Consider the following 21,238-nt stretch of genomic DNA (forward strand, 5'->3'; position numbering starts at 1 on the left):
TTGCCTCTTCAAGGTTACGTATAAAGAAAAGACAACGACTTTTGAAGATCCACGAGTCCTTGAAGAATTCCTCCGTCGCCATGAAACCATCAACATGGACACTGCCAGACCAGTTTAATAATTCATGTGTTTTCTTGATTAATTAAGTATTTCTCCTTTTGTTTCCCTACTGTGCCTAGTATCGACTTCCCTTATCCTATTGTTCACACATACCCCTTGTATATTTTATATATATATTTTGTTATAATGTTGCGTAGTTCCTACATTTGGCGTTCCTATGTACTCCTAACCTCTCTTCTCCTTTTTTGTCTCATCACAGATTCTCTCCTTCTGTTCCCCATCCCGGTGTAGTTTTCTGCTCCCTTCAATTGATCCTAAGCTGGTTCCTCCGGTGTTCGATGACGTGAGTTTCTGTTGTTGATGTCGTCCTCTTCTGGCGTCGTCACCCCCCAGTTCTCATTTGTATTTGTTGTTATGTCTCTTCTCTTGCTCTGTTCTCTTATCTTCCTTTATACTCTTTTCTCTCTCTCATATTTTTCTTACTCTCACCTTTTCTCTCTATCTCTCTCATACGTCTGTTCTTGCAATCTTACTACTTCTCTTAACACTGCTCCACTACCTTTTTATTTCACCTTATCTTTTCTTTTATATCATTCTCCTGCTAATGTACATTCCGAGTAGTCACCTGGAATGTTAAGGGGTTAAATAACCCCATTAAACGTCAACGAGTTTTAACGCATTTAACCAGACTTAAAGCAGATGTAGCCCTCCTTCAAGAATCCCACCTTACAGATTTAGAGGCTACTAAACTTAAACGATGTTGGGTGGGTCATGTTCTCTATTCACCTGCTGTAGGTAAGAAAAACGGTACAGTTATACTATGTCATAAAAGGTTAAATGTTTCAATTGTATCTCAAGAATGCGATGAAGATGGTCGTTGGGTAATTGTTAATCTTCTTATAGATAAAATACCTCTAGTTATTTTCAATGTTTATGCCCCAACTGGTGTTGATAAACTGTTCTGGCCTGCTATTTCGGACAAACTTGTTACCCTCAATGAACAATACGTTGTTCTTGGAGGTGACTGTAACCAAGTTTATGACCCCTTTATTGATAGAAATTCAAAAGTTAAATTTGTTCCTTCCAAGATGCACACCCAGTTTGTCTCCTCTATACAGAATAATGCATTAGTTGACATTTGGAGGCTTTGTCACCCTGACCTCAGAGAATACTCTTTTTACTCCCCTACACATCACTCCCAATCACGTATTGATTACCTTTTTCTTAGCAAACCATTAGCTCAACTTGCCGTTCATTCAGATATAGGCTCCATCCTAATTTCGGACCACGCTCCCGTATTTGTAGACATTGATCTTATTCCCTACTCCCCTCATTCAGGCCGTTGGAGATTTAATAATTCCTTACTTCTTGATTCTAAGTTTTGCACCCAATTTAAACAATTTTCCACTGAATTTTTTACCCATAATCACCTTCCTGAATCCCCCTTTGTTATGATTTGGGACTCGTTTAAGGCAGCTGCACGAGGTTTTATCATTAATTTTGTTTCCCAAAAGAAAAAACAATCAATCTCTAAGTCAACTCAACTCTTAGATAAAATTAAGAAGTTGGAATATGCATACTATAACTCAAATTCTGAATCTTCTCTACGTGAATTAATCGCAGCCAAATTTGACTTCAATAAATTCACCACCAACGCCGCCTCTAACTCTCTTTTAAAATGCAATTCCCGCTACTACGGCGGACAAAACAAGATGGGCAGGCTCCTGGCTAACTACCTTAAGATACGTAAAGAACGTACAAAAATTGAATCCTTGCAAAACCCAAATGGAATATCTTTCTTTAAAGATAAAGACATACTTGCTCAATTTGTTTCCTTTTACCAAACTCTCTACACCCCAGAATCCATTCCCGATCCGCAGGATCTTCTTTCATATTTTCAAAACATCCCTCCTCCGGAAGCTTCCCATCTTGATTTTCACTCATTGGACATGGACATTAGCCAATCGGAAATTTCTCATGCAATTTCTATTCTCCGTCGAGGTAAAGCCCCAGGACCCGATGGTTTTACCATTGAATTCTATAATCACTTCTCCTCCCTTCTTCTCCCAAAATTGCACTCCCTATTCCAATCTTTTGCGGTCTCCGGATCCTCTCAAGGAACCTTTCAAGAAGCATTGATTTGTTTAATACCTAAACCAGATAAAGATCACACCCTTTGTAAGAACTATCGCCCCATATCACTAGTCAACACTGACTATAAAATTTTCGCTAAAATTATAGCTCTCCGACTAGATCCCTTATTACCAGATCTTATAGGTCCTGAACAATCCGGTTTCGTTAAGGGTCGCCTATCATCAGATAATTCCCGTGTCTTCTTTAATATCTTGAGTAAAGCTCCATCCCTTTCCTCCCCCCTTGCTGCTATCTCCCTTGACGCTGAAAAAGCATTCGACAGAATTGGTTGGGACTTTATGTTCCAAGCTCTCCATTGGTTTGGCTTCCCCCCTAAATTCATATCTTTAATTTCTCTACTATACTCTAGCCCCCATGCTTCCATTTTTGCAAATGGTATGATTTCCGATTACTTTCCTCTCCAAAGAGGGGTTCGTCAAGGATGCCCACTATCTCCTTTATTGTTTATTATAGCCTTAGAACCCTTTTTAACAAAGATTAGACTTGATGACACGATTACTGGTTTCCAATATGGTACTCACCAACAAGCTAAACTATCTGTATACGCTGATGACATTTTATTTTATTGCTCAAATCCTCAAACAACTCTCCCTTCCTTCCTTAGTCAAGTTTCTTCTTTCTCTACCGTCTCCGGATATCGTCTTAACATTGATAAATGCGAAATCTTACCTTTAAACCCCTTATGCCAAAAACATCTCTTTGACTCTTCTGGTTTTTCCTGGCAACCCATAAAGATTAAATACTTAGGTATCTGGTTTGCCCCCCGTATTCCAGACACTCTTAAATTTAATTTCGATTCTCTTTCTAACAAAATCAGTACATCTATAACACGATGGAATCCTCTCTTCCTTTCTTGGTGGGGTCGACTTGATTCCATCAAAATGATGTTAGCACCCCTAGTCCTCTATTCTATTTCCATGATTCCCATCCGTATTCCAGATCATTACTTTAAATCGATAGACTCCCTTCTATTAAAATTTTTATGGAAAGGCAAAAAATCTCGGATTGCACTCTCCTCCCTGAAAAAAGACAAATCCCTTGGTGGTGTCAAGTTCCCCCACTTTAAGTCATATCATAACGCATTTTCATTAAAACAATCTATGAAGTGGCTCTCTTCAGATCTTCCTCACATTCCTCCATTATGGCTCACATTAGAATCTTCTCTTCTGCATCCTTATGATTTTCAAGAAGTCCTATCCTTTACCTCTAAGGTGTCCTCCATAGGTTCCCCCATCTTTTCTCACTCTTGCTCTCTTCTTCGTCCATATTTAATATCCACCTACCCATCTGCCTCCTCCACCCACGCTCAACCTATCTGGCATAATAAACTCCTCAAAATTCGCAATCGTTCCTTATATTGGAAATCCTGGCATTCCCTTGGTCTAAAATGGATCTCACAACTTCTCTCGGATAATCAGCCTCTTTCATTCCAAGATCTTCAAACTCAATTCTCGTTACCTGCCTCATCCCGTAAACAATATTTATCGATACTTGCATCCCTTACTCAGTATCTTTCTTCACTCCCAACCTCTAACTCTATTCCTACCACATATATTTCGATTTCTAATGTTATCGATCAATCTCTTTCTGCGTCATTTATTTATAAATCTTTACAATCCTCTGCTGATCGTTCCAAATCTAAGGTTGAGTTGGCTTGGGAAGAAGATTTATCTCACACATGGTCCATTATTTTATGGGACAAAATCTGGTCCAAGGTTCACAGTACTTCCAGAGCTGCAAATACCACCCAAACCTTATTCTTTATTTATAATCGTATATTATTCACTCCATTGCTCCTGTCCTCCTTTTCCCCAGACACTCCATCTACTTGTTGGTCCTGCACATCCCTTTCAGCTGATTTGAAACACATGCTATTTGAATGTCCCCCTATATTACATTTTTGGCACTTAGTTTGGTCCCAGTTACAAAAAAATTTCACATTTACGGTTTCATTCTCCATTACACACATTTTCTTAGGTTCCCTATCCCCTACCTTTGTTGAATCCGACTCCAACCACAAATTACTTGACTTATGCATAGCCATTGCTTTCCACCATATCACATCGCATTGGAAACAAGCTAAGGATGTTTCCTTTCCTGCATGGTGGAATGCAGTTTGCTTTAATCACCGACTTGACACTAACTTTGTCTCTCCTATCTCCTTAGCAATCAAACGTGATCTCTTATGGCTTCCCCTCACTGACTATCTCTCCTCAGTGGCTAAGCCTCCTCCACCACTTCCAATACGTACGGTTGAAGTTTGTAAACCTCCATAAATGCATTACTTTAATTTATTCAATTATCATATTATTATTTACAGCAAATGTTTTATCATTTTTAATCTGTTTTCATATTTTACGGTATCTTCTCATCCTCCTATGTTCCTCATACTCATTGCCTGTATTTTCATATTTTATGTTTCAGTATCCTAAATGTAATTCGCTAATATGTAAGATTACTCTCATTTTTTCGCATAACTTTTGATTGTTTCTTCATTTTCTGTCTTTGGTTCTTTATATTTCAATAAACTTCAAACTTAAAAAAAAAAAAGAATAGTAACACTAAACTTACCAATTTTCACTTGCCTTCTCGATATTTTGTACCTTGATATTTTGACAAGAGATGCTGTCCACACAATATTATTTTTACCAGTATTCTGTCAATGATGCTACCTAATGTATGCAAACAAAAACATCACAACATCATTAAACAGTGTATACTCTACCCGGTAGAAACGGGCCAGTTGTATTAAAATAAAAAAATAAAATAAAAAAAATAAAAAAAAAAAGAGCTCTGCAAAATATTTGGGAGATGCAGACGTCTTTCACATGGGGAGAAAAGATGTTTCACTTAAAATAAAAAAAACATTTTATTGTTTTAGGTCTAGAATTAACCAAGATTTTTTTTAATTCGACTTAAAATATATGTATTATTTACTTACTATATTTGGGCTTTTAGCCAGTCCACTTATATTGCTGTGTTATAGCATTTGCATTTTGTTCCGTCCACCACAGCAATTGAAAAACAGAAGAGGGGCCCTGAATCTAAAGTTTAATGAAAAGGAGGGGAACAACCCGCCAGGGCGAGAATACATAAGGGAAAAACATGAAAAGGGTGTTCCCTAAGTACCAGGAGAACAAATTTCTATTTTTACATTCAGTTCAGTACAAAAGCGCTTTTTTGTGTGTGTTGATATGTATGTGAATGTTTGTGTATGTATCTGATGGTGCAAAAGGTTTGTCTGAGTGGATGAATGAATGTACTTTGTGCCTCCTTGAATGATTATTGTGTGTCCTAGTTTTTATACTGTAGTCTTTCTTGTATATGATTACGAAATGTTTCTCAGATGTTATTACACTGTCTAAATGAAATAATTTTTCTATGAAAACGATTTTTACATATATATATATATATATATATAAAAAAAAAAAATTAAATAAATCTTTTGAACAAATTTATTTTTGTTGTGGTTGTGTGGGCTAACTGAATGTAAAAATAGAAATTTGTTCTCCTGGTGCTTAGGGAACACCCTTTTCATGTTTTTCCCTTCCGTCCACCACAGCATACAGCATAGTCCACTCGAGCCATTGGCTCCTTTCAATGCTAGGGACGGCATTCTGCTTCAGTACAGAGTGTACTTTTGCCAAGACACAGGGGCAGCTCCTCCACTACGGCGGAGGAGCGCCGCCCCACTGCTTTCTCGCAGTGCGAGAAAGCCAAAACATAAAATGGTAATAACTTTTAGTTATTACCATTTTATGTTTTCTTTGCGCATTGTCGGTGGGCGGGCTGCTCTGCTCTTTGAACAGGGCAGGGGAGGAGTGGTTTGCCCACTCCTGAGTACGCAAAGATTGTTTGGTCAGCTCTCTCAGGCCGCCCAAACCAGTCATGCACACTCTGCCTTTCTCCATGCACGCTGCATTGCAGCCTGCATGGAGAACATGGTCACTCCATTAGCCCCGGCTGGGATCCGTCCCAACAAATCACCATGCAGCTTGCAGCATGGTGATTGGCTTAGGAGAGGGAGCCTGGCGGAAGGCTTCCTGTTCCTGTCAGAAAAGCAGGAGCAGTGAAGACGCGGGACCCGGCGGAAAGATAGTTTAAAAAAATATATATTATTATCCCCTTGCCGGCCGCTACTGCCAAGACCGCTTGAGTGCTGGAGCAGTTTTGCTTATTTTGTAATCCATTTATTTAAAAATATATATATTGTTATCGTTAGAGGGCCTAACCGCTCTCTAGACACTGCTTATGGGCCCTCACTGCCTTGCAGAGCACCACATCTCGGATGGACATTGCAAATGTTGTACATTATTAATGATCTTAAATCCCATTCAAAGATGGCATGCCTAGCCATCACCACGGAATGTATGACGTTACTACGCATACTAATACCACGTGTGCCATGACAACGTGGGTATTACTACGCTAGTACGCCTACAATGACCTACCATTAAAACGCATTCTTTTGCCACGCAAATGCCTTTACCATGCATGCCATTACAACGCAAAGGCATGCATGCTAAAGGCATACACTTCGTAAAACTGTGTAAGGTAAGTAACACTACCCTGCCCTACCCTAAACCCTAAATCAGTACCCCTGCACGACCCCACTGACCCCCAGCCCTTGTCCTTTCCTAAACCCCTACCCCTGCATGACTTCGACCCCCAATCCGTTCCCAACCCTAAACCGCTACCTCTGCAGTACCACCCTGATCCCAATCCTTTCCCTACCCTAAACCATAAGTCACTAACCCTGCATGACCGCCTCGACCCCCAATCCTTTCCCTACCCTAAACCCTAAAAAACTACCCCTGCACGACCCTCCCCAGACCCTAACTCCTCTCCCTACCATAAAACACTACCCTGCACGACCTCCAGGCCCCGAAAATTGTAACCCTCACCCCAGGCCGAATCCCCTTACCTGTCTCTCCTCGTAGTTCCTCTCTCTCCTTGTGGTTCCTTGTTCCTGCGGTCTGAGGGGCGGGTCACGCCTTTGTGAGGAAAGGTAGGAGCTTCTGTTTCCTCACAGCGACATGGATCGCCTATATTTTTTGCAATGCATGTGCTTTTACCATACATACCTTTACAACAAAATTCATTGTAAAGGCATGCATGATAAAATCACATGTGTTGAAAACATTACACGTTGTTACAACGCTTGCGTGGTACCGCTTGCGTTGTGATGGCATGTGGGCTAACAGCCGCAATGTAATGGCTGTTCCCCTATGCATGCATTCTTAGGCATACATAGAGGTAGTCATCTCTGAAAGTTTCTACAAAAAATTATTACGAAATCATTCAATGACTACTGCCTGTGCACTGTAAGTAGTTGGGTTACTGTTTACTTTCGATGGATGAAACACTACCTACTCAAGCAGGATCCACAACCACTGTCAGGGTGAAGTCTTAAGCAAACCCTAAATAAACCTGTGCTCAACCCTCTGGTAGCTTGGCACAGAGCAGTCAGGCTAAACTTAGAGGCAATGAGTAAAGTATTAGGGCAACACTTCAAACAGTAATGAAATGAAAACAAACCAAAAAATTATACCACACCAGATTAGAAAAATAGAGTAATCTTTAATAAATAAACCAAGACCAAAATGACAAAATCTAATCAGGAGAACCGGAGATATGCAGGTTTAAAGATTTCAGTGAAAATAGTGCCAAAAAGCCAAATGAGCCACCTGTAGATATCAAGTCGCGCCAGACTGAGACAAAGTCAAGGTTAAATTGTAATATTTTTTATGCGATTGTCTGGAAGTGTGGCTCCACCATAACACTAAGCATGCCCTCGCTGGTGTGAATTCACAGGGGAACCGCGGGTCCAAGACATTACAAAAAAAAATGGGAGCCATGAGGGATGACTGCCCACAGAGGATGTTAATGTGTAACAGTATTGAGCATTTTAAGTAATGTCCTCAAACTCAAATTCGTCGCCAGTTGGCAGTAGCTAATTCTTGTTTTGCATGCATGCTACTCTGCTGGCCAAGTAAAGCTCCTCCACTTGTTTCCTATTGAAATACTGAAGATTGCCTCGGTCTTTACTCAAGGATATCTCTTTGAAGGTTGTCATTTTGATCACCACTCCTCAGTCTGTCTGTTTGGGTTCACCTTCAATACACATGCATCCTTTTATGATTCTACTCTAACTTTAATTGGCTTTTTTGCCTCTCATAGCTTCATCATTCAATTTCCTCTGGGACATCTTGTGTGTGCTTGGGCAGAGTTTATGACCTGGTCCACATAAGATTGGTTCTCTTAGGCAATGTTTCATACTCACCATTGTATTCCCAACATGTTGTCTTTAGCTTCTCCACATATAGAGTTTTTGGAATGGGGGCAGGCAGCCAAGATGATGAAGGAGATTCCCTAACCACCCCGTCCCAGTCTTCCCTAAATGCTGATCCACATATCACCTTAGAGTTTTCCAATTTACTTCTATTAGTGGTTACTTTACAACTGTAACTTCAAGTCCACCTGGATTAGAATTGGAGTTGGAATACCATCTGTTAAAATTAATATAGCTAGAGAAAAGTAAATACCCCTACAATAAACCTCCTTATATGTGAACCAAATTTAAAATAAATAACCTACAATGTGCGACTTCAATTCTACCAACATTTTATAGACTAGCATTGAGACTTGCTCTTACCAGTTGAACTAACAGGCTAATTAGGTCCACCAGGGGTTTATTGATCAGCAGAAGTTCTTCTGCAGCTTGAGCATCTCCGCCTGTGCCAGATTTCTGTGCCTGAAAAGAAGAAATAAAAAAAGTGTTTAATAGAATTTAGCTTGTCAACACAAATCAGTTATTATAAATTATAAATATGTAAATAAATATCTAGAAGTGGTTGCTGCATTTCAAAGTAATGTATTCAGGGTTTTATGAAGCTCTACCGGGTGCTACTATGGCTTCAGAACACAAACCATAAAGGAGCTGAAGACAGATCAGTTATATAATGAAATGGGCAAGATTTGAATAAGTGGGTGCATTATGAACAGACAGAATTCTGGGATTAACTTCTTTGGAAGAGGACAATTTTAAGTTTTTTTCTGACGCACGACAATCTCCTTGTGGTTAGCAAAGCAGGAACTCTGTAATAAAGGTGAACGAGGTGTCCAACCTGCAAACATAGACTATTTCATTCTGGACACTTGAGAAACTTACATTTGGAGAATATGATTGACCAAAAAAGGTGTTTTTATAGATTTATCAAGGATTCTATTTTGGGCTTCTGTTCCAGATAGCTCCTTGGCTGATTTCAACGACCATGTCTACCAGAAAGCTAACCGCATAGTATCAAAGAGGTACTTAATACTTAATATGATAGGCAGCAGAAAGGCTATATAGATAATTAGAAATATTTGTGAAGGCTAGAGTAATACAGCAACAGTACATCACACTTAAATGTCTAACTGTTGTACACACAGAATTACATACACCTGAATTGGGTGACAGACTAAGGGAGACAAGGCAGCAGTGTAGTAGCAGTGACAAAGTGTTTGATTGATCATTTAGGGGGGTCTTTGATAATGCAATCTTAATCAGGGAGGGGAGTGAACCACACCAGTTTTTCTATCAGAGTGGCAAAATGAATTGTGTCCAAGACCTGTTTTCCTCCCAGTTATAGGTAACAAATCATGCCTATAATGATGTTCCGTCTTGGGCAATGAGCAAACCCTTAACAAAGAGCCATAAGTTAATATGCTTACCTTTACAACCAAGAGAATTCCAACAATTAAAAGGGATTCATTCCACACAGTCCTGACGAAGGCCACAGACCAGTAGGTGCAACAGAAGGCCCAATCATGTTGATCAGACCAACCAAACCACTAGATGTTGAGGACCAATAACTTGTCCGTACAAAATCTCTCTGTTTTTAACCTTACCCCATTCCACCCTTTTTAAATAAATCACGTACACAGGCATAGAAGGTAATTTTAAGTTATATCACACAGGTTGCGCCACTGTCTCTATTTAGACAATCTCCCTCCTGATGGAGGTATGTCTCATTTGGAGAACCGAACATTCAAGTGAGAGATCCACTGATGATACTACCCACACCACCACTTCAACTGGGATAATATACACTGTCGGTTGTGACATGGGGGTTGAGGGACTCGGAGACAGTTCACTTTGAGACTCTGATGAAAAGACTGGTGTGGTTCACTCCCCTACCTGATTTAGATTGCATTACATGTGGAAGCTGAGTGAATCTTCCTTGTTTCTTCCTCCCCCCCATCTTAATTTACAAGGGAACTTGATGATGGCCATGAATGATAAGTTTTAAGTTCCCTGGTGAGGAAATCCCAATAGAGTTTAGCTAGTATTCAGAAGGTGCTGAAGTTAGATGGGGCAGAGGCTGGTTTGTGTTGTGCTCCAGAAACCTTAATCACCTTTCCATTAAAGGTGATTGAGGTTTCTGGAGCACAAGACTTATGTAGACTAGAGGAAATGGTTTTCTTGGCTAGAGGAACTGAGGTGTGTTGTACCATGTTCTGGAAAATGCTTTAATTTTTACATATAGCTAGCTTACTTGTTGGTAGTAAAAATTAACTTGCACATCTGGACATATTGACCAGTATACAAGGCCAATTTGTAAGCTACTTCAGTAGCTGAGGTTACTCAGTAGTTGGATACTGGCAGCATTAGCGGCGGATGTGATGAAGAGTACCACCATCATGAAACAGTCATAATATAGTTGGCTTGCCCATGGGCACAGGGAGAGGGTGCGAGAGTGTGTTTGACCAAAAGGAGATAGTCATAGTCAGATTGAAGGGGCAGAGTATGCCTGACAAGAGGCACATACATTGATTTCTGGAAGAATTAAGCATCAGAAAGCAAAGAACCATACAGTGACTGATGTCTCTGAGGGAGATTGTTATCTTACAATGAAGACATTGGCGCAGAATTGGATGCAAAAGTGGATCTCTGATCTGCCGGCAAAGAGATGATAGACTAAGAAGAGACAATATCATTAAAAACTGAGCTGAGAGGTGTGCCAACTGGTCAAAATACTGCTATATGTAATTTCTAAATGTTTGTTGGAAATACTTCATTTTAAAGTCTCATAATGGACATGAGTATAAGGATACAGACATTATAAACTAAATCCATTTTGCACAAATAAGACTATGACACACATATTATAGAACATTTACTCCAAATTATTGTTTTTTTAAAGAATTTGTATGCCACCAAAGCCAATTTAGAAAGTTATAAATATTTCCACAATTGTGTTAGCAACTCATACCATCATTTTAGCATTTCTGTGGATGCACATGAGATTTTCTCAGGCAATTTGATTCAGAGGCTGAAGTCAGACATGCCTGGGTAGAATCAAGAATATTTGCAACTGAATATTTCTATTGGCCCACAGCTGTTGGCACAACATGAATTAAACAGGGCTTCATCATATGTTACTTCTTGTGCTTAGGTAATGAGAGTACAGCTCTGTGATTGTTAGCCCTCGGCAGTCTGTATTCAAGCAGCAAATCCAGATACCAGACCAAAAATTCCCAGTGGCTAATATTTGCAAAGTGGTCACTTGGTCCTCTATGCATACCTGAGGGAAACATAAATGACTAAAGATTGAGACATGCAATGATGGATGCCAGACTCTTGTGTTAAGTTGGAATCATGATTATTACGGTTCGAAGGTATGCATCCATGCTGTGTACCTCAATAAGGCATGGAAAAAATTAGGAAGTGACGCCAGTGCATCAATCGGAACCCTACACACCATGATGAAGTCTCATTTGGGTTGGATGAAGTTGCATTGATGCTATTTCGGGCTACCTGGCGGCACTGGGGAGCTTTTGCTGGGGAAACGTTCCCAGATCCAGTTTGCAGAATTACTTCTAATCATAAACCTACAGATGTTCTTGCATTCAAATGTTTACTGTTGACTTTGTTTTGTATAGTGTACCTTCAAACAAATTTCTCAAGGCATGGAAACATCAGAATAGTAGTTTTTGTTACATGATTATATGTGTTGCGGTGTTGCACACTCCGAAGAGATCATCTAATTCCAATTGGTAATTGGGGTAGCAGGGCAGAGGATCACCTTGCAAAAACATGAATCAATCAGTGATTCAAGTTATATGTGGAGAGAGTGGCTAAAGGTAATGGAAAAGGATTTAAGTGCTGTCCTGAAAATCACCAATGTAAGAGCATGGTGGATGAGTGAAAGGAGAGATTTCAGAACATTAGTGTGATGGATGAAAAGTGTCTTGCCGACACACACACCTGCCTTTGTATCTGGGCTTTGAAGTGATCAGGCGGTTCTTATGAGTTGATAAAGGCCGTAACTGGGATAATGACACTTAAACATATTAGTTGCAGAGAACAGTTGTTGGCAAGTAAAGCCCTCGTTAAGAATGAACAGGAAGGGGATGTGGCCTGGCAGGCAATGGCAGCAGATGTGCTCAGCTGAGTTCCTGCCATCCGGGAGGCCCTGGAGCTGATCATCTGGGTCAAAGGTCTGAAAGGACAGTAATGCAGCGGCACGAAAGGAGCGCACATAAGGTAGGTCAGAACCAGGTTCAAGTCTCACTGAGGCATTACGAAATGAACCTGTGGAAACAAGTGAGTAATGCCCTTAAGGAATGATTAACAATAGGGGACTTGAAAAGAGATGGCTAATCAGGAAGCCGAAGAAAGGCCGAGATGGCCGAAAGATAGCCTGTCAAGGTGCCCAGAGCAGAGCCCTGCTGGACCAAAGAAAGAAGGAAGAGGAGAACTTCTGAAAGGGGTGCAGAAAGGGGATCCACAGCCTTTGCTGCGCACAATGCCACAAATGTGTTCCATCCACACAAGTATACCGTTTTGGTGGAGGGACGCCTGGCAGCCTAGATAATATTACAGACTTCGGAAGGAAGGTCGAAAGCTGTCAACTGTTGCCACTCAATCTCCACCCAAGGAGGTGGAGGCTGGACAGGTTTGGTGCTGCTGCGATAGAAGATCCTCCCAAAGGGGCAGTCTGATCGGAGGATCGATGGCCATGTGCAGAAGCTTGGGATACCAGAGTCTTCATGCCAAGTCCAGAGCCACAAGAATTACTTGGGACCCGTCGCGCTTGATCTTCTTCAGTACTCTGGAAAGAAGTGGTATAGGCGGAAAGCCGAATAGAAGACCACAACTCCACTTACGGCAAAAAGCGTCGCCTAGCGAGTGCCGCCCTGGAAATTCTAACATGCAGAATTGGTGACATTGCGCATTCTCTTCGGTGGCGAATAGATCTAACCAAGGTTCTCCCTACCACTGAAAGAGACCTTGTACTACCTCCAAGTGAAGACGTCTTTCATGATCCATCATGTACCAGCGGCTGAGTTTGCCCGCCCTGGCATTCAGAGAACCTGCCAGGTGTTGAACCACCAGGGACATGCCCTGATTTTCCAACCACTGCCAGAGACAAAGTGCCTCCTGACATAGGGTTCACGACCACGCCCTCTTTGTCCGTGAACACCTGATCTACTCTACTTTTGACAGATGGAAGGAATACCTTCAGTGCAAGACGGATCACCCGAAGCTCCAGAAGGTTAATGTGTAGCCCGGACTACACCGGAGACCAGAGGCCTCTGATCTCTGCCTCTCCCATGTGGCCGTCCCACCCCAGAAGTGATGAATCTGTCACTAATGTGATCTCTGGTTGGGAAGGGAAAGGGATCTGCCGTTGACCCAATCTTGGTTTGTGAGCCACCACTGCAATTGGTGTGCAGTGCCCTCTGAGATCTAAAGCAATCGGAAAGATTCCCCTGATGCTGTGCCCACTGGAACTTCAGGTCCCACTGCAGAGCCCGCATATGCCACCTGGCATAGTCCACCAGCAGGATACAAGAGGCCATGAGGACCAGTAGTCTCAGAGACATTCTGACCGAAACCAGAGATATCGGCCTTAAGATCGGAATCATAGCCCGAATATCCCAGACTCGCTGTTCGGAAAAATAAGCCCAAAACTGCGCTGTGTCCAGAACCGCTCCGATGAAAAGGAGCTTCTGCGAGGGAATCAGGTGTGACTTCGACACATTGATGGTAAACCCCAGTGGATGCAGGAGGTCGGCTCTAGTCTGGAGGTGGAAGACGACAGCCTGGGGCGAGCCCACCTTCAACAGCCAGTCGTTGACGACGATAGGGGATGACTGGAACCCTGATCTGCGCAGATGAGCTGCGACCACCGCCATCACTTTTGTGAACACCCGAGAGGTGCTGGTAAGGCCAAAGGGAAGTACGGTAAACTGAAAGTGCTTGTGGCCTACCGTGAACCATAGGTAACGCCGATGGGCAGGCAGGACGAGGATGTGAAAATAAGCGTCCTGCAAGTCCAGCGCTACCATCCAGTCTCCAGGGTCGAGGGCAGACCGGACTTGAGTCAGAGTCAAAATTTTGAACTTCTCCTTCCTGAGGAAGTGGTTGGCGTTCCAGAGATCCAAAATAGGACGCAGGCCCTTATCCTTCTTGGGCACCAGAAAATAATGGGAATGACCACCACGACCTACTAATTGAGAAGGAACTCGCTCGATGGCTCACTTGGCCAAGAGAGCCATAACTTCCTGTTGGAGAAGGGCCAAGTGATCCTCCGACATGCGATGGAATTGAGGTGGCATGGAGGAAGGGATAGTCTCGAAGGGGAGGAAGTAGCCCCTTTGGACTATCTGCAAAACCCACTTGTCCGACATTATTATTATTATTATTATTATTAAAACTTATATAGCGCACAGCTACCCTGAGGCATCCCGGCGCTTTGAACAGTGCATCAACCGTGAGACCATGAGATAGTTGGATCGACTCACACAGGAAACAGATGTGTTTTCAAGCCCCTGCGAAAGCGCAGGGTGCAGGTCTCAGCACGAAGTTTTAGGGGCAGAGAGTTCCAGAGCGTTGCTGTGTGCACAGAAAATCGTCTCCCACCCGTGCGCGATCTTTTTACTCTCGGGACATGGAGCAGACAACTCTGGTCGGACCTCAGCGCTCTGTTCGCTTTGTAAGGCACTGCCAAATTCCTCAGGATAGGTGGTCCGCTGCCCTGAAGAATTTTGTGTGCGATGCATAGTGCCTTAAACTTCACTCTCTCCCGCACCGGTAACCAGTGCAGAGCCTTGAGAGCGGGTCTAGCAGATTCTGTTCTGGGGATGCCCATAAGTAGTCTGGCCGCCGCGTTTTGCACCTGCTGAAGTTTGTTGAAAGTAGATTCAGGGGCGCCCAGAAAAAGGCCATTGCTATAGTCTAGGCGAGATGTTATCAAACCCTGAATCAACAACTTCCTCGATGAAAAAGGGAGGAGCGGGAGAATTTTACGCGCGGCCCGCAGCAGGGCAAAACATACTCCCGCGGTTCTTTTAGCGTGAGTTCTGAAGGAGAGGTCTTGCTCCAGCCAGACTCCCAGGCTCTTAATCTCAACTTTCATGGTTGGGAGGTCACCCAGTTAAGCCAGTGGGGGAGATGATGGTGAAACCTGCTGCCCACTGGTGAATGGTGGCCCTGCAAGGTCGGACTAGGAGGTTTTGGATGCTGCTGTAGAGGGGGCACTGGTGGACTGGCCCCCAGAACGACGACGGTGGGACCCAAGTCCCAGGCCGTGAAGAGGCTGGACAGCTGGTGCAGTCCTCGGGTGGAATGTGGCTGAGCACCCCCTTCCGTAGCCACGAAAGGAGCAAAAACCAGACTGCGCTGGGCGGGAGGTGGAAGCGAGGCCCAAGGATGTGGCTGTAGCCCTGGAGTCCTTAAAGTGCATGAGTGCGTTGTCTGGCTTGTCGCCAAACAAGCGATGGCCATCAAAGGGCATGTCCAAAAGTGTTGCTTAGACATCACCTGAAAAGCCAGTTACCTCAGCCAGGAGTTGCATCTCAGGGCTACTGACGTTGAAATCATCCTAACTAGTGAGTGGACGGTGTCCAGCCCACATCTTATGGCAAACTTTGCTGCGTCTCTCCTTTCGCCAACTGCACGGGAGTGCACAGCTCGGGCTCTGTGGCAGCACCTGCGTGACCGAGTACCACACCGGGTGGGAGTAATGGCCCAAGAGACATACAGTGTTCACCGACCGCAGTCCGAAGCTGGAGGAAGAAAACATCTTATTCTCAAGGTGGTCCAGCTTCTTGGATTCCCTATCAGGTAGTGCAGTAGGGAATGCGCCTTTGGAAATGGAGGCTTGGACCACCAAGCTCTCAGGGGTGGGATGTTGAGAGAGGAAAATAGGGTCACCTGGGACCGGGCGGTGGCGTCGGGCAATCACCCTGTCCACAGGAGCCCCTGTGTTGGGCTTGGACCCAGTGTCCAAAAGGATTACTGTAAGGTGCTCATTGAACGGCAGCAGGGGCTCCGAAGAGTCTGCTGCCGGCAGAAGCACCTTGGTCAGGAGGTTAGTCCTAACCACCACAGTAGGAAGCTCAAGGTTTAAGGCCTCAGCCGCCCTACGCAACACCACTGCGTAAGATTCACCCTCCTCCGTAGCCACGGTAGGGGAAGGTGTGCAGACCACTGGACTCGCCCAACTCCTCTCTCCAGTCCAGTTCCTCTAACTGGTCTGCCAAAAGGTCCACAGACCCCTCCCAGTCCTCCTTACCCGTCTCTGGTAGAGAACAGTAGTACAAAAGTACCGGTCGGCGCAGGTCCCGATGTTAGTCGATGCCGGTCCAGCTCCATGTCCACATCAAGGGGGAGGCCGTGTCGACATTGGCTGGGGACACACCGGCATCAGAGGGAACAGAGGTGTCGCCACTGGATTCGGCACCGGAGGTGTCACGAGGTTGACTGGTGCCGATCTAGATCCAGGCCTGGATCCCTGGGGGCCCTGCAGTGTCAGAGCTGACGGCATCGAAGGCCTAGCGCCCCCAGCCAAGTCTGCGGGGCCCTAAGGCGTGCCGGCGGAGTCGTGCTGCCCAAAGATGGAATGAAGGGCTTTGTATAAAGCTACAAAGTTGGGCAGGGGTCGCTCCGGCTCCCGGGAAGGCTGAGGTCGACAGAGCGGGTGGAGACGGACGACTACCTATCACTTCCCACGTCGGCCGAAGGACGGGGCGAACGCGAAGAGCGGGTGTGCTTCTTCGCCTTCTTCTTGTGCTTCGACTTACCGGAAGATGAAGACTTCAACCAGGAGTGGTGGTGATGACTCGGTGACCGGTCCCTTGACCTCTCTCTTGACCGGGACCTCCAATGGCGCTGAGCAGACTGCCGGGTCTCGAGAAGCTTGTGAGCCGCTCGCGCAAAGACTTCGGGTTCATGGACCGGCAGTCGGAGCACGACTTCGGGTCGTGGTCGACTCCAAACACCAAGGGCATACAAGGTGCAGATCCATAACTGACATCAGCTTGTGACAGGAGTCACAAGCCTTGAAGCCGGTTCGAGGACTGCACATCTCTGCGTGGACCAGGAGTCGCACAACTCAAAAAGAAGTCAACAAAAAGTCGCAAAAAGAGAGTAAAAAAGTGCCTTGAGGTACCGCTCTCTCCGGATCTGCGCATGCTGGCGGGGAAAAAGAAAGAACTGACGTCAGCAGCCAGAGATTACCCCGATGTCATTGGACCATATTGTCTGACCAGTGCCCAACTGTGCACATGAACTGTAAGTACCTGTTGCAGGACAATAGCCCAAGGGGTGCGTGAAGAGGCAGGGGAGTCCCAGTGTGGGCCTGAGGATACTCTGTTAGGCTTCAGGACTGCTCCGGACTGGGGGGCCGGTGGACTATGAACGGTTCTTCCATTGTATCTGACTCAGTGCCTGTGGAGGTACCCTCCTGCATGAGCAGTGCATAAGTTGGTGGGTTATCATGTTTCAGGGTTTGAGGGAGCACACATACTATGAATTGGGGGGATTGGTCAAGTTCTAGATCACAGCACAGTAAGGTAGGGTGGTTGGGAGGAGTTGTTATAGTTCATGCAGGGATTGATACATGGGCACTACACTAATATACATGGCAGTAGTGGCACCCCCCTAAGCGATTAAGCATGGTAAATAGGGACAGGAGAACATGCAATGACTCATTCACATAACAATCTCAGTCTTGTAGAATGCAAACAGGCTGGGTAATAAACTGAAAAGAGATTTGGTGACAAGAGCTTTCACTAGATATAAGGCTGACATAATACTCCTTCAGGAGACTCACTTGACTTGATGGACGTGCAACACAATAGCCTCGGGTGGAGCAGATACAAGCTAGCTTCCTTTGCGCAGCATACCTCAAGTTCGAGAGGGGCAGTAATTTTAATAAAGAAGTCTCTGACCTTCCATATCCTCAGCACCTGCTCGGATAAGGCAGGATGCTACTCTGCGATAAAGAGGAACGGGAGGGTGAAAAAATGATTCTCCTTAATATTTATACAACGCCAGGTTTCCAATCACTCACACTACAAAAAGTGGGGCCACTTTAAGCGATTTGTCTGAGGGCCTTTACAATCATTGGAGATTTTAATTAGGTACATGATACACGCTTAGATAGTATGAGTACCAAATTGGAAGGGGAGGTTGGAGGGCTTCCTGCAGGCCTTTGAACTCCTGGATATATGAAGGGATCCAACAGGACAGGAAAGAGGCTTTTCATTTTATTCACACTCAAAAAACATGTCCTCCAGATTAGATTATATCCTGGCACCCACAGATAGTGTAGGGAGGGTCTTGTAGGCTAGATATTTAGCAAGAGGAAAATCAGATTATACCCCCCTACAGGTCACCTTAACAACCACTAGAGAGCGAGAACTTCACCCATGGAGGATAGTCACCTGGAGGCTAATGAAAAAACCTGTAGTTTAAGAATTAAATAATGTCTCAGACCTATACTGAAAACACAAGCACAGGTCATTTGGGAGGCGTACAAGGCCACACTTACGGGGGTGCTGAATGCTGGGGAAATTAGAGAGAAAAGTGAAGTTAGAATTCGAAATAGAAGGTTTTGAGCAATGACAGGCCTCACATCCCGGGACATGACTTTCTGGGACGCTAGAGTGCAAATGCGCAGAATACAAAGAGGCAGCCAAAACTTTCTTCCTGGCCAAACAGAAGTGCATCTATGAAGCCGGAGTTAAGGCAGGTAAATTGTTGGCTTGGATAGGCAGCAGAATCAAGGCAGGTGATGAGGGGCAGTAAGCAGATTGCGGAGACATGTGCGACATATGGGGAGACATTTGCGACATATACGGAGGCATTCAATGCCAACAGGGTTGGGAGTACGGAGTCGGAGATTAGAATGTTAGTGAAAGATTGCCCAATAAAGACTCTGACCTCAGAACAGAGGGGAAGACTAGAATTGAGCCTTACTGAAGCGGAAATAATGGAGGCCATGGCACAGATGCAGTCCAGGAAGGCCCCGGGCCCTAGCAGGTTGCCTGTGGAGTGTTTCCGCATAATGGTGGGCAAAGTGACCAAGCTGATGGTACTTATGTATAAAGATGCCCTGCACAAAGGGTCATTTCCAGAGGACCTGCTCTCGGCTACCATTGTCCTTATACTTACGGCCCGGAAACGTGTACAGAGGTATGACTCGTATAGACCAATCTTGTTACTCAACATCGAGGCAAACATCTTGGCTAAAGTGTTGGCAGCAGACTCGGTGGAGTGGTGGCAGATCTGGTACATCTGGACCAGACACGTTTTATGCCCTGTAGCTCGACTAGGCTGAATCTAAGAAGACTTCATGGAGGAGGAGCTACGCGCGCATCCGAGATGGCCGCGTGAGCACAGGGCTCCCGAGGACCCTCGCTGCCTCCCGCATTTATCCTGGATAATATCCTGATTTGATGGAAGGTCATTGAAGACACAAGCCGGCTGATGTACTACCAGGTTTTTGGGTCTGAATCGGACGCAGGGTCCCCGAGTTCTGCCGTCTTGAAATTTGTGGCCTTCTCCATGGAACAGCCTGGACCTTGAGTTATAGCAGTGCCCAGGTCGTAATTTAACAACGGTTTGAGGGGATCAGACCACAGCCTCACTTCACTTTCAGTTTCGTTTCTCCAGCGCACTGTCTTCTATCTGCGGTGTGTCTGTTGATCGGACGAGCTCCGATGCCAGCTCATTGAGCTTCGAACTAGCGACTGTTTGGCTGTGGACTCAAATTGGCCCAACTTCGCCTCCTGTATTTGTGTGAGTGACTTTTAAGGAGCCATTTGGACCAGATCCCAAGCCTCCCTCCGGGGCCCCCGGCTCGCCATGACGGGCAAGCCAAAAAACGATGGATTTAGGCCCAGATCTCTGTACTGGGGTGAATGTGTGACATTGTTCTGCATTCTGTCCATCACCTGTTGTTTTTGCTTTTGTCACCCCGAGTGGGACGGGTATGCTCAGACGTGAGTCCCGTGCTCTCCATGCCACTGGAGTCAAGCTATCCAGGCTGATGAGGGCTGAAAGCCCGAAACCGGTCCTTGGATGCTTGTTTCCAGTCCAGGGAGAACCTGGCTTGGCAGTTCGGGCTGGACTGTTCCCATGGGGCACAGGGTCAAGACTGATTTGCATATAGCTGGGTTCAAACTGGAAAGGCATGGTGAGCAATAAAACGATGGATTTAGGCCCAGATCTCTGTCCTGGGGTGAATGTATGACATTGTTCTGCATTCTGTCCATCACCTGTTGTTTTTGCTTTTGTCACCCCGAGTGGGACGGGTATGCTCAGACGTGAGTCCCGTGCTCTCCATGCCACTGGAATCAAGCTATCCAGGCTGATGAGGGCTGAAAGCCCGAAACCGGTCCTTGGATGCTTGTTTCCAGTCCAGGGAGAACCTGGCTTGGCAGTTCGGGCTGGACTGTTCCCATGGGGCACAGGGTCAAGACTGATTTGCATATAGCTGGGTTCAAACTGGAAAGGCATGGTGAGCAAAAAAACAATGAATTTAGGCCCAGATCTCTGCACTGGGGTGAATGTGTGACATTGTTCTGCATTCTGTCCATCACCTGTTGTTTTTGCTTTTGTCACCCCGAGTGGGACGGGTATGCTCAGACGTGAGTCCCGTGCTCTCCATGCCACTGGAATCAAGCTATCCAGGCTGATGAGGGCTGAAAGCCCGAAACCGGTCCTTGGATGCTTGTTTCCAGTCCA

At 44.9% G+C, this 21,238-nt stretch overlaps 1 protein-coding gene across 5 annotated transcripts in view; it reads right to left on the bottom strand.

The window, feature by feature from the left end:
• The window catches only part of ULK4 (unc-51 like kinase 4), a 2,246,396-nt gene that overhangs the window by 650,235 nt on the left and 1,574,923 nt on the right, over positions 1 to 21,238 (bottom strand). For all 5 annotated transcript variants that reach the window (XM_078663530.1, XM_078663529.1, XM_078663527.1 and 2 more), the window contains one exon: positions 8,870 to 8,968. In XM_078663530.1, the coding sequence (XP_078519656.1) occupies positions 8,870 to 8,968 (99 nt within the window). The remainder of the gene's footprint in view (positions 1 to 8,869; positions 8,969 to 21,238) is intronic.

This window comes from Lissotriton helveticus, chromosome 10, assembly GCF_964261635.1.
Source record: "Lissotriton helveticus chromosome 10, aLisHel1.1, whole genome shotgun sequence".
Lineage (NCBI taxonomy): Eukaryota > Metazoa > Chordata > Amphibia > Caudata > Salamandridae > Lissotriton > Lissotriton helveticus.